The 12,837-nt window shown below is 41.4% G+C and overlaps 1 protein-coding gene across 4 annotated transcripts in view; it reads right to left on the bottom strand.

The window, feature by feature from the left end:
• Nucleotides 1-6,063: 6,063 nt before the first annotated feature.
• chchd3a (coiled-coil-helix-coiled-coil-helix domain containing 3a) overlaps nucleotides 6,064-12,837 on the bottom strand; it is an 82,608-nt gene continuing 75,834 nt past the window's right edge. The window contains exons 8-10 of one of the 4 annotated variants that reach the window (XM_086269068.1): nucleotides 11,611-11,746; nucleotides 11,247-11,287; nucleotides 6,064-6,778 (exon numbers count right to left, since the gene is read on the bottom strand). In XM_086269068.1, the coding sequence (XP_086125194.1) occupies nucleotides 6,769-6,778; nucleotides 11,247-11,287; nucleotides 11,611-11,746 (187 nt within the window). In that variant the 3' untranslated portion in view covers nucleotides 6,064-6,768. The remainder of the gene's footprint in view (nucleotides 6,779-11,246; nucleotides 11,288-11,610; nucleotides 11,747-12,837) is intronic. The other 3 variants (XM_086269069.1, XM_086269070.1, XM_086269071.1) reach the window with 3 other exon arrangements.

Raw genomic sequence — 12,837 nt, 5'->3', positions numbered from 1 at the left:
TCCTCATCCCTTGGTGGTCCTACTCAGTGTCTCATTAGCACTTTCTTTGTCTCTTGTGCAGGGGACTGGCCTTGACGCCTGGGTAGATTTGAAAACGGTGTTTTCGTCTGAAAACGCTCCGCGTCTACACTAGCGTTTTCAGTCGTTTTCACAGAGTTGTGCATTCCAGTCCTGCGAATGCGCAAAAGCGAGTGAGAATTAAAGAATTTGAAGAAAAGCTATCTGGAGCATGTATAAACTGATATTAATATTTTTTTAGGGCTGTCAAAATTGAGAGCAATCAAAACAACTGCATCTTTGTTTAATTGGTCGCATGACTGCATCACATGACTAAAATGCGTCATCGTTTTAGAAAGTCTGCGTTTCCGAGTGTCCACACTGCGACGGGACAGCTCCTTTTTGAAATGTATTCGTTTTCGAGAGCGCTCTCAAAACGCTGCGTTTTTCCTTGAGGAAAGCGCCGTCTCAGTGTGGACGGGAGGTCAAAACGGAGAGAAAACGCATTAGTGTGGACGTAGCCTTCATACATTCACAGCCATCCATCACACCATCACACTTATTCAACAGATAATTCTTTATCTCCACACCAGAACAACAAGCCTGAGATTTATACATAATTAAAGTTACTTTAACTAACATTATGCACTTGTTGGTAACTAAATTGGTAACTAAACGGTTACCAATTTAGAAAATAAGCAGAGCCAAACTGGCAAGACAAGAGGAGCGTCTCTTGATACATGTTGATCACATTAAAAGATGGATTTACATTTTTCTGCTGATAATCTTAAAATTCATATAGCTTTAGAGGTGTTGGCAGCCTCAATCTTTAATGTCCAGAGCTGCAGATAGTGGTATGAATTCAAGTTTCAGTAAGTTAGCTAAAATGCAAGTACACTGCTTTGGGATTTCCTGTTTACCCCCCCAAGTTGGATTATTTGCCCTGCAGTAAACAGGCTTTGGCTCAAAAAGTTTGACTAACTCCAAAGAGACTATCTGCCATCAAGCAGCTCTGTCTCCAAAAAGTGTTTACATGACCAAAACTTTAGACTGACAAAAAAAAAAAAAAAAAAAAAGACAAGAAGGTAGCATCATTTTCCAACAATGAGCCAATAACTCATTCCCCAAGCAGTAGAAGTTCTAGCTGGAATGAAAAAGTCTTTTATGGCGCCAAGCAGACAGACAGCACAGACTTGTGGGAAACAGCAGAGGTACGGACTAAAACAAAAAAGAACAAATAAATAAGAGCAAGAGAGAATAGCAGAGAGGAGTTTGAGGAGGGAATGCTCCATAAATTGTAGCCCAGCGCAGGGCTGCAGGGAGGGCGTAGCTGCCTGATGAATAGAGCCATCAGCCTAAGCAGAGGCTACAGAGCAGCCTGCCATCTGCCTGCCCATTACTAGAATGGAGTATATGATGGTCTGCTCTCATCTGCAGGCCCCACTGGCATCGCTGGCAACCAAGAACATTTCTTTGTTTGTGTGTGTGTATGTGTGTCTTTACTTTTCCTGAAGTCCAAACAGAATGAGGTACCCCGTGTAGATGTAACCATAAACACATTTCCGCGGTGTCTTCTGTTGGGTTTTTAATTTGTCTGGATGAATGAATTTGTCAAGCGCTTGTATCTATTTAAAGCATATTGTGTTCAACTGTGTGTGTGGAACGCAAAAGAAGGCGAGGGCGGCCCTCAGAGAAGAGTTAAAGCAGTATGGCAGACGCTTCACACCTCATTGGCAAGCGAGGAGAGCCAATCACTGCCAACAGATCCGCCCCTCAGGCTGCCAGCCTATTCTTCAATATCCTTGATGAGTTAGAAGAGAGAGAAAGAAAGAAGCGAGGGAGAGAAAAGTAAGGAAAAGAGCAGGGTGAGACGAGGAAAAGAACAAAAAAAAGTGGAGTGAATACAAACACTGGGATGGGGGAGTTGCTGCACAGCGCACAGACGCACAAGAGGATATGAGCTGGAGAGCAAGTGTGGGGGAAACTTTAAAGTGAGATGCATTTTTCTTCAGTGAAGGTCATTAAATCAAATGCGATTAGTCAACATGGTAGAGGATGTTTTTGTATGGCAGAGCTGAATGCTTTCTGTTGCTTTTTTCCCCCCCAAGACTGTTTCTTTAGAGGACAGAGGCAATCTAGGACTGAAATATCATAAAAGCACTGAAATTCAATTTTAGCTTTATCCTAATCACTTCATGCCAACCAATGCAGGAAGTGGTGCTGGTGGCAGTGACAAACATTCTGTGTTCAAACCGAGATGGATTCCACTAAAGATACGCTAAAAGCTATACTGATAGCGGCTGGTAAAAACAGCATGTAAAGAGTGAAATACCTGTAATACGTTTTAAGAGACTTTATTAAAAAAATAGGATCATTAGTGAGTGATAATGATGGTTTTACAGAAGAGGATCTAAAGGATAGGGTGAGATGGCAGCATTTGATACACTGTGGACACCCCTAAAGGAAGCGTCTGAAAGAAGAAGAAGAAAAGGATGTGTCACTTATTTGTCTTTACTGAAGAATAAGTGGGCCTGAGAGAAGAAAAAGTAGCGGGAACATGAAGAACACCTTGATCATGTTTTTCTGTGTAGTTTTTTAAGGCATTTGACAGGGTGTGTTGTGTAGCTCTTTGGTCCACCACGCAGAAGTATAACAAGAGTCAAAAAGCTTTAGAAACATCAAGCAGCAGCACAGCAACACTAATAGGACAGTACTTGTCAACATCTCCTCCGCATAATGATTCTGGACCTCATTTGGAGTGCATCAGGGTTGCCTTCTATCCCTGACACTTTTCAACGTCTTCCTGCACAAAATTGTGACAGAAGTGCTGGAAAACTACACAGAAACTGTCAGCGCTGGAGGCCGCGACATCACCAAACTCTGTTATCCAGAGAAAAAAGAAGTGAAGGACCTGGTTGTGCACTTGGGCTAAATCTCTTACGGATATGGAATGGAGAGCCATGTAGAGGAAACTAGACCGATGACAAACTATGGCCGAAGTATCAGCATTTTTGATGTAGTTTAAATATCTTTGTGATAAAGAAAAAAAAATCAAAAGTATCCAAATAAAAAGTGAAGATCTCTAAATGGACCTACTAGTCTGAAGCTCATATTTGGCTGAAAAAGCTGTATTTTTTCTATGTTTCAAATCATGAAAACATTCATTTTTTGTATATTAGTATTGGTATGTGGCATTTTTTAAGTATGAATCCATTTCTTTCAGCCATAGCTTCCATTATGATGGCTACAGACATACAGTTTACAGTTATTAAAGGTAAGGCCAACTTTTTTGAGTTCTTGGTAGCCAGTGACTGACACTGGTCCCACCCTAAGATTGAGAATAAATAGCTGGATTTTAAATTATGTACCACCTTCTCTCAAGCAAAAATTGCTTCATCACAAACGGATTTTCTCTTGAAATTGGTGGTGGTGGTGGTGGTGGTGGAGGGAGGGGGGGGGGGCATGCTTTCCTAAAGGGCGGCGCAGTGGTACCATCGCTAGCACTGTCCTGGGTTTGATTCCACCAGCTGGCTGGGGTCTTTCTGTTGTTCCTGTGCCTGTGAGAGTTATCCCCAGGTACCCATACTTGTTAGGTTAGCTGCTGATAATAATAATTTCACTGCAAAGATAAATTTTGATGTGCTACCTATAAAAGTGACCTGACGTGGATCATTAGTTAAAAATAAACGGCAGTTCACTCCTTTTTGGAATGCTATGTTACACAGGATGGCTAAAACATGCCTTTGGATGTTTGTATGCAGGCTCAGTCTCAGCTTGAGAACCATTACAGCACTTACGAGCAAAGGACACTCTCCTACCATCTTCCCTTTGTGTCAAATCAGCGGCTAATAACAAAACAGACAAGCCCTGTGTGCGTGTGTGTGTGTGTGTGGCAGCATGCATGGTGACCCTCAAGAGGTCTCCCAACAAATGTTTTATCTACAAAATGAAAACAGAAAAAACACTCATCTGTAAACACTGATGATGTTATCAGAGGCTGGCAGAGGACTTAATTATGAATCAGTGCCAAACTGGCGACCTGTCCAGAGTGCACCCTGCCTGTCGCCATATGGCAGCTGGGTTGCCCCCCCCCCCGAAGTACTGGTGACATCAAAGAGATATAACATGACTAAAATGGAAATGGATTCAATTCGGTTTCTTTAACGAGTGATATGAAACTAAGTTTTGGAATCAAGTTTGGAAATATTTTCGATTTGTTTAATGATCCACGATTCAGCTATAAATTGTTTGCGGCAAACTACCAAACTAGTAGCAGACTTCCTTTTTTTGTAAATATGATTTGTAACTTGTTTTTCCATCTTGATCAGAGAGAAATTTGTCTTTAAAAAAAATCAATCCCCCGCTGCCAAAATCAACCAAGAGCAGATCAAATGAAAACATCAACGTGACAGCTCCGGCGCCACAAATTTAACAGACCTCCTGAAAAGAGACGTGTGCTGTGTGTCGGTTTATTTTGTAACATGGTTTTTTTTGTGCAAAAAGAGAACAGAATGATTGGCAGTTTAAATGTACCTTTGGCTATAATGCCTTTGTCGCTACCTCCAGCACTCATCCTGAACTCTGACCCCAGATTCAACACCGTCTCCTGCCACCACACAGCCTCCCTTCACTATTAAAGACCAGCTTGGTTCTCAAGGACATCTCAGTCACACTTGTTGAAATTGCAGTAAAACCTTTTCAGCTCACTCCCCTATTATTCATTTCTATATTTAACCTTTGAAAATACTTGCTAACATCTAAGCATTCCTCTGGTAATAGAGAATCAGAAGGGATGTATATAAATCCCATCTAATATATCAGTACATTAATTTTGAATGGCTTGCGGTTCTAATGAGTCACACTAAAGAAGCTAAATGTTCTTAATATACACCATTTGGTACTATAAAGAACAGCAACAAACTATACGGGGCAATTTTAGTCACTTTACACCTTAAACAGGTTGTTGAAATAGAAAAAGAAAAGCCCGGTGTTTAGCCCTAATGATTCTAATCATCTTCTAATTATCGTAGAGTGCGTATAATCTTATTACAGATGGAATTCACTCTTAAATCACTTACCCTTGGCTCTACTTGGTCCAACAGGGAGTCATGCAGCCTGTGTCAGTGAAAAACAAGTGGGTTGGGGGTGATGGAGGGTGGGGGAATGGGCTTAGTCTGTTTCTGTGAAGGAACATCTGCCACAAACTCCAATACCCATTATCCCCAACCTTTAGAAAACCCCTCCAACACACATAGCCGCTGTATAATAGAAATCAACCCCTAACCCCTTTGAGACTCCAAAAGTCAAAAAGCAAAAGGACAGCTGACTGACAGAGGGGGATTAGTCACAACGAATCACATGCTTGCGCGGACACACATACACACCGCGCACACAAACCCACCACGCCTGTCTCACCCTGCCTGACACACAGTTCCTTCTTCTGATGGAGAATTAAGATAATGTCTCTTCTGCGATCCCCTGCGTCCACATCAAGTCCAGAAAATGTCCTTTTGACATCCACACACTAAAATAATGTTACTGCAGCAATAAACGGGCCAATAAAAAGATGCACAGCCCCATCCGTACTCATACATATACATAAGGTGTCTGTCTGCAGGTAAATCTAACTCAGAGAGTCTGGCAGGATGCAGACAGCGTGGACGAGAAGTCTCCTTCAAGGCAGCAGTAACCTGGGAGACTGAGCGGAGAAGAGACACTCCAGAAAGAAAGAAAGACAGAAGCAGATTAATAAGCAGACAAGAAAGAATGCCCTTTTTTTGTTTGTTTTTTCCCCCAAATAGCTAGAGCACAGAGGATTCACACAATGAGCTATATTAAAAAAAAAAAAGACAGAAAAAGAAGAAAAAAGAGAAAGATCGATGATGAAGCACAACATCTGGGACAAATACTTCCCCTGTGCTTCAGTCTGTCTCTCCTGGGCTCATTCACTCCATTTGGCAAAAATGCTGTGGCAACACAAGGGCCACGGATCCATCAAAAATGGGTAATGCTTACAGTAATTATCATAAAACACACATACACACACACACAAGAGAGATGGTGGAAACTGAATATTTATGGAGAAAAGTTCAGCGACAGCTTCTGCTTTGTCTTTTTATTTCCTGCTCAGACATTGTCACAAGTATTGGTCTAGATGAATACTCAACACACAGATGGTTTCATTATTAATAATCACACAAAGTAAACAGATGCAAATAGACATGCATTTGTGTACACAACGATGCATTAGGAGAATGAAAACAACAACAACAACAAAATAGATTTGACTTATCAATAAAATAGACTTCTATTTTTCCAAGTGGGAGAGTGTGGAGAAGGGTCCAAGGGACAGAGGTGACTGGTTTCTTGAGGCAGTGCTGGTTAACCATTATCCCTTTTTAGAGGGCCAAGCTCAGGCCGTCTGATCCCTGCTGGTACCTGATGTTTCTCCAAAATGTAGGACAGTGTCACTGCTCCTCTGTTACACACCCACAGGAGAGAAAGACACAGGGTAAAAGAGGTGCTGAAGAGGTAAGTATTGAAGGGAAAAGGTGTTCTTCTCTGAAGGTGCTGTGCTCGGTGCCTCTAATCTGGTTCCTTTCTGGGTTGGTTCTCTATTGGGTTTTTGAGGGTGTGTTTCTCGGTGCTGACTCATCCCCCTCTTCCTCCACTCTGGTTTAGTCTGTCAGTCGCTCAATAATCAGAAATCCCCCCACAATAAACTCTTCATTGCTCCTTCTCTCTCGCCCTCTCTTCTTTATCCCCCAGTCTTCAACTTGTTCTGGAGACGAAAACAGAAAAGAAAAGAGCATTAGAGAGATGGAAAAGTCAAACAAAAGTATCAAAAAGAGAAAAAAAAACAACAGAAGAAAATATTATTTCGCACACGAGAGATGAGACAACGGGAGGAGGGCCTGAGAGTACAATAAAGGACAAGAGGATGAAGTGAGGTTGAGAAGCAGAGAAAGGACCCAAGGGCACTGGATTCCATGTTAGTGATAAGTGCAACCACAAATCCCCAGTACTCCCTGTCAATAACCATTTGAACCGGCCTATTGCTGCAGATGCCACTGGATGAAATCTGCCCAAGAGAAGACGAGTAAGGAGGGGGGAGGAAGAAGAAACAAGGGACTTAAGAGGGGAATCAAGTAGACAGAACAAAACAAAGAAAATATATTTTCTTCCTCACTGACTAACTTAATAACTGTTGTGGATCCATGGTTGTGTGTCCCAAAAGAATCCCAGTTTATTTTCCACACTATCGATCTAACCATAAAATGATTACCGATAAAAGAAGCTGCTTCTAGCACGCCTGCTTGGCTGCATCATCCATGTTACGACAAAAAGCAGAAAACAACCACACGATGGTTCCAGTTTATTACAACTTACGTTCTGAAACAAAGCAAATGATCTTTAACAGGGCTGTCAAAATTGAGAGCAAACAAAACAACTGCTGTGTAATGCCCTCCGCTATCTTAGGTTAATTGGTCACATGACTGCATCACATGACTAAAATGTGTCATTGTTTTTGAAAAGGGTTCGCTGGCCATACTGCGACGCCAAAACTGCGTTTTTAAATGTATCCACTTTGGAGAGCGTTTTCAAAACGCTGTTTTCCTTGACCGAAAACGCAGTCTCAGTGTGGACGGAAGGCCAAAATGGAGAGAAAAAGAAACAAAAACCTATTAGTGTGGACATGGCCTTAATCTTTGCAGTGCCGTTGTCACAGATGTGTAAAATCAAGCACCTAGCCCTGCAGTCTGCCTATACAAGCATTTGTTAAAAAAAAAGAAAAGGACGTTCTAAAGAGCTCACTGAAGTTGAGTGTGTGAAATTTCTTCCGCTTCTAGATATTTCACGGTCAACTGTAAGTGAAAAGTGGAAGTGTTTAGAGCCACAGCCAGACCATGTATTAACATCAGCACGAAAACTGTGTGCTGGGAGCTTCAGGCCATTGGTTTCTATGGCTGAGCAGCTCCTGTAATGTGAGATGTAGGGACCCAGTACTTTTCAATTCAATTCTGTTCTATAAATATAGCACAAAATCACAACAACGGTCACCTCAAGGTGCTTTATATTGTACGGTAAAGACCCTACAATAATAAAGACAAGACCCAAACAATCAGACGATCCCCCCTATGAGCAAGGACTTCCTTTTAACAGGAAGAAACTTCTGGCAGAACCAGACTCAGGGAGGAAGCTATCTGCCATTACAGTTTTGGGATAAGTGAAGAGAGATGTAATTAATACATTTATTACAGTAACGCCTTACATTACTTTGTTTCTAGGTGTAAGTGATGTTTAAACAGAGAGTGAAAAGGATACTTTTATACAGGAACACTATACAGTGTAGCTTTCAATTGATTATTTATCAACCATGAAAGAATAGATCTACATAAATTAAAATCAGATACATTCAGTGCTATTTATTCTGTACTATTTATTCAGCCTCAGTTACATTCATTGACTCACAACAAGTGCTTCCTGCTGTGTTAACAGTCACAGAAATCCCAATCATCTGATTTAAATCTGTCGCCAGCCCCATCAACGTCATCCTTTTGCAACTCTACGCCGCTCTTATTTTTAGATTACTCTTTAGGAAGTCCGATTCTGATGAGCTGCACATGCACATTTGTTATGCGTACTGGCCCTCATCCACTGGAACCACTTCAGCTTGATTTTGGGAAAGAGGGACAAGCTCGCAGGAGCCAAATCTGGCAAGTTTGGCGAATAGGGTGTGATGACTGTGTTGGTGTTGCCAAAAAGCTCCTGCGTTTTCAGTGCATAATGACATGGTCACAGTTCAGTTATTTGCACCAAATGTTCTCCCTCAGATGCCCCAGAGTGTTACAGTAAAACTCAGTGTCGATAGTCTCACCCTGGGGGATGAATTCAAATTCAACACAACGCTGTGAATGTTGGTCACAACCTGACAGTCACGCTTAGACACGGCAGGCTGTTTGGACTCTAAAGTGTAGATGGAGATCCCTTTCCCTTTCATCACACATCAATTGATGCATGCTTTCTGCACACATTTGAGGTATATGGTGAAATTAAAGTGCGCATGTGAGGGAGGTCAAAACGTGAATTCTGCCACAGATCCCTGCTCGTCCACTACATTTTAGCACTGGAATTACAAACAATGAGACAGCGGGGCAGGCATTAGCCTTTATTCTTAAGAATCTTTTAAATTAGGAGCAAAAACATGTGCTATGTCAAGAGGTAACAGCGAAGTGTTGACAAATTAAATTATAAGAGTACTTAAGAGCATTTGACTGAAATGTTTTGTATAATAAGGAAGCCACTTTTCATTTCATTCCCTTTAATATAAGGATAAGAAAACACAGCACATTTGGAAACCACAAACAGCAGCTGAGCTTACCCATTGAGAGCAAAAAGGAGATGGAAGGGTCAGTCTAAAAAATGAAGTGCAGAACGAAAAGATAGGGAGCAAAAGGCAGTCATGCAGCGAGAATATGGAATGAGAAGGAAGGCAGCGGATGGAGAGATCGGACTCGATGATAAACTCCTGTTCATAGAGAGAGGGAGAAGGAAGGAGACTTTATCTGTCCTTCGACTGCCTCTTTCTCACTGGTTGCTATCAGACCTGTTAAGTGCTGAATGCATTAGAAATGTGACTAGGGATGAAGGGATAGTGGATGGAGGAAGTGGAGGAGAGATGGTGGCGGGGCGCAGAGGGCACAAAAGACAACGAAAGTGGGTCTAAATGTTATCACTGACTGTGGCGATAAGAATGCTAATTATCAGTGACAAAGGCTGGGCAGCTGACAACGCCTCCGTCTCGGCTGGCTCCAGACGAGGGGTCAATATTGCAAAAACTAAAATTTGACAGATTTTGTTTTTATCCTTGCTAAGATGGCATCTGCTACATCACTATCTACACCCATGGCGCTGCAGTTTAAGGTGGAATTTCGGATCTGAAGGGAAAGGACGAGGAAGGGGAGAGGGATTTTGTCATGTGAAAACCGTCTGAGCTATGCTATCGAGTGTCTTTGACGCAGAGAGGGCAAGAGGATGAGAGACGTCTGTTAGAGGGCACGCTTGGATCTTGTGACCTCCAGAGGTCAAAGTCATGTCCTTTGACATTTGTTTGTAGAAGAGCTTCCTGCTCGGTTCTGATAAAGCTGTGTAAACATCCTAATCATGAAGCTGCATCAGCTCATATCAATCCCACTTCGTTCCTCCCTCCCCTCGATTTTGTTGGCTGTGTAATTCCGCATATTATTTCCTTTAAAGCCTTATCACAGAACTGTTTCTTTTGCACCTAATGACTTTAAAAGTAAGTCTTAGCCCGATAAGCAAAGACGAACAGGAGTGCGCTGTGATTGCTGCAAGGTGATAAACACAAGCGGATTACCATATCGTGTTCGCTTGCAAACAATTTACAAGATCATAACAGCATTCGCAATGTGAGCATACCCTCGCTGAATCTTGACGAGGCTACATGTAGCCTCGACTTAAACACACGTACGCATCCATGTTTGTGCGATGAATAAAACATTCGTCAATTTACATGACATATAGCTTAAAAATCTGCCTGCATCTGACTTTTAGATCTAATATTAATACCCACGAGAGTGAGCGAGAGACACAAAACTCACTTTTCCCCATTTCTGGGAAAACAATGCAATTGCAAAAAAATCTAATAGAAAAGCTCTATGAATGCAAATTGAGTCTTTTTTGGGGGGCAATGGATGTTACATATTGCAAAGTGAGAGCGGGGAATCAAGTTAATACCAACCTGAGTGACATTACTATTAGCATACAGAGTTTGACTGCACAAGACAGAGGGCAAAAAAACATTTACACTTCTCAATGAAAGAAAAGAGAGCACGGAGAGGACAAGGGTATTCAACTAAGCAGAAGCTACTCCCTTGGTCTTATTGCATTAAAACGCACACATACACAGTTGGGGGGAATGCCTGTGTCAGCAGGTATTATGGAAATAGGCCGTGAGGTTTAAACTGGCTATCTGGACTGAGCTTTATTCAGGCGCCAGTAGCCTGGTGGAAATCATATTCTACTGTCTAAAAGCAAGGAGCCAGCATATGTAAATGGATGCCAGTGTGTTTCATCATATGATTTAATTTAGAAAAAGGGAATGACCACTGGGGTGTAGCTACTATACACATCTACGAGCTAAATGACGTAAGCTGTAGGCTCATTTGTAATCCACACAAAGCTTCCACTTCCTCTACGCTATCAGGCTAGGAAGCTCAACAACTTACTTATTATCTGCCCGTGAGGGTGCATGCACAAACTTGTCATTCTTTTCAAAGAAAAAGAAAAGTTATTGTGGAAGGTTTGTCGGCATTCAAGTATATGTTTTATACAACAATCCAGCTGCAAACAAAGAAATGTCTTCTTTTTTTTAAAATCAAGCATGAAATAAACACAGTTGCAATTAAAATACTTACAATAACAATAATTAGTATTCAACCCTACTGAGTACATAAAGGTTGAAGCGTACAGCTTTTTTCCCCTAATTACAATTGTATAACATGAGTGGCCTAATTAATTTCATAAGTAAATTCAGAATTAACAAGTATAACAAGTCATGTTTGAATGAAAACAGCTAGGACAAATACCCACCTGTTTGGCATCGTTGACACACTGCAGATAACGGGCTGCTATGTTGGAGCAGTGAAGGGTTTTCCCCACATTCTCTTTGTAGCATGTGAGGATTTGTTCCTGCAGGTCTGCACACACCGGATACGCCTCATACCTCCTGCAGGGGAGAAAAGGGGAACAGAATAGTGTGTAAATAGGGGAAAATACGGTGTTAGACAGGATGGGAGGAAGGAACAGTCCAAGTGATGAGAGTTATAGGAAAGGATCAACTCGCAAGAACAGTTGAAAAAGATAAAGGTGAAAAGAAAAAAATGAATAAATATATAAAGCATTAACACGGGCAATCCAGAGGAGTTCACGAACTGTGTGACGCGACATAGAAAACTTCAGAACAAAAGAAGAGTATTAAATATATATTACGAGTGAGGAAACAGACTTTTTACCTCCAGAGAGTTCATACTGTTATTAGAGCACACTGAGCTATACTACAATCTGCAGTGCCGAATAAACCCTTGCCTTTTCTATTATTACCATTGTTCCAGTCCAAAACACCTGAAGCAAGAATCAAAATTACTGTATCTGCTGGGAGAAAAGGTCAAAGTGCAGTTCAGCCCTCAGAGCATGGTGTGAAGACCATGCCAATGTGTACAACAATTTGTATAACATAAGTACCAACAGAGAGGCCAGAGGGTTTTTTTGGTTTGTTTTTTTAAATCGGGCAATCGAGTGACAGTTTAATCCCCTGAATGGGGGGATCTGTTACTGTCTGGAGAGACTCCACAAGTCAGTGAGCTTCAGGTTAATTTAAACATTCATGAGCAATTACATGTGGTATATTGGTTGTGGTGTGGGTCTCTGACCCAGAGTTTGTCATTGGACTCTAATTTTGGTTTATTATTAATTAATTATTCTCTGCTTTGTTTATAATCTCAGTTTTGAGTCTCTTCTTTTCTTAGTATGTCGTTAAGCCTAATTTTAGTTCTTGCACTCAGGTTTTGTAGTTTTGTATATTTTGAGTCCTGGAGTTTTAGTTTTAGTCTCTGGTAGGTGTTTCCTTGTTAGTTACTTCCTGTTTTATTTTGATAATCGCTTGTTTCATGTGCCTCATCTTCCCCTGTCCCATTATCTCTGATTTGTTCCTGCTGTGTTTCCTACCTATTTTCCTCTAGCCTCATTACCTTGTGTATTTATTGCCTTTACTTTTCAGGTCTCTCTTTGCCCTTTGTTGTGTCATCCCACTCTTTTCTA

The sequence above is a fragment of the Aulonocara sp. 'chitande type north' Nkhata Bay genome, linkage group LG17, assembly GCF_057382095.1.
Source record: "Aulonocara sp. 'chitande type north' Nkhata Bay isolate Kocher_YH1m ecotype deep benthic linkage group LG17, A_spYH_male_GT1.1, whole genome shotgun sequence".
NCBI lineage: Eukaryota > Metazoa > Chordata > Actinopteri > Cichliformes > Cichlidae > Aulonocara > Aulonocara sp. 'chitande type north' Nkhata Bay.
This window is presented reverse-complemented; position numbering and strand designations above follow the sequence as displayed.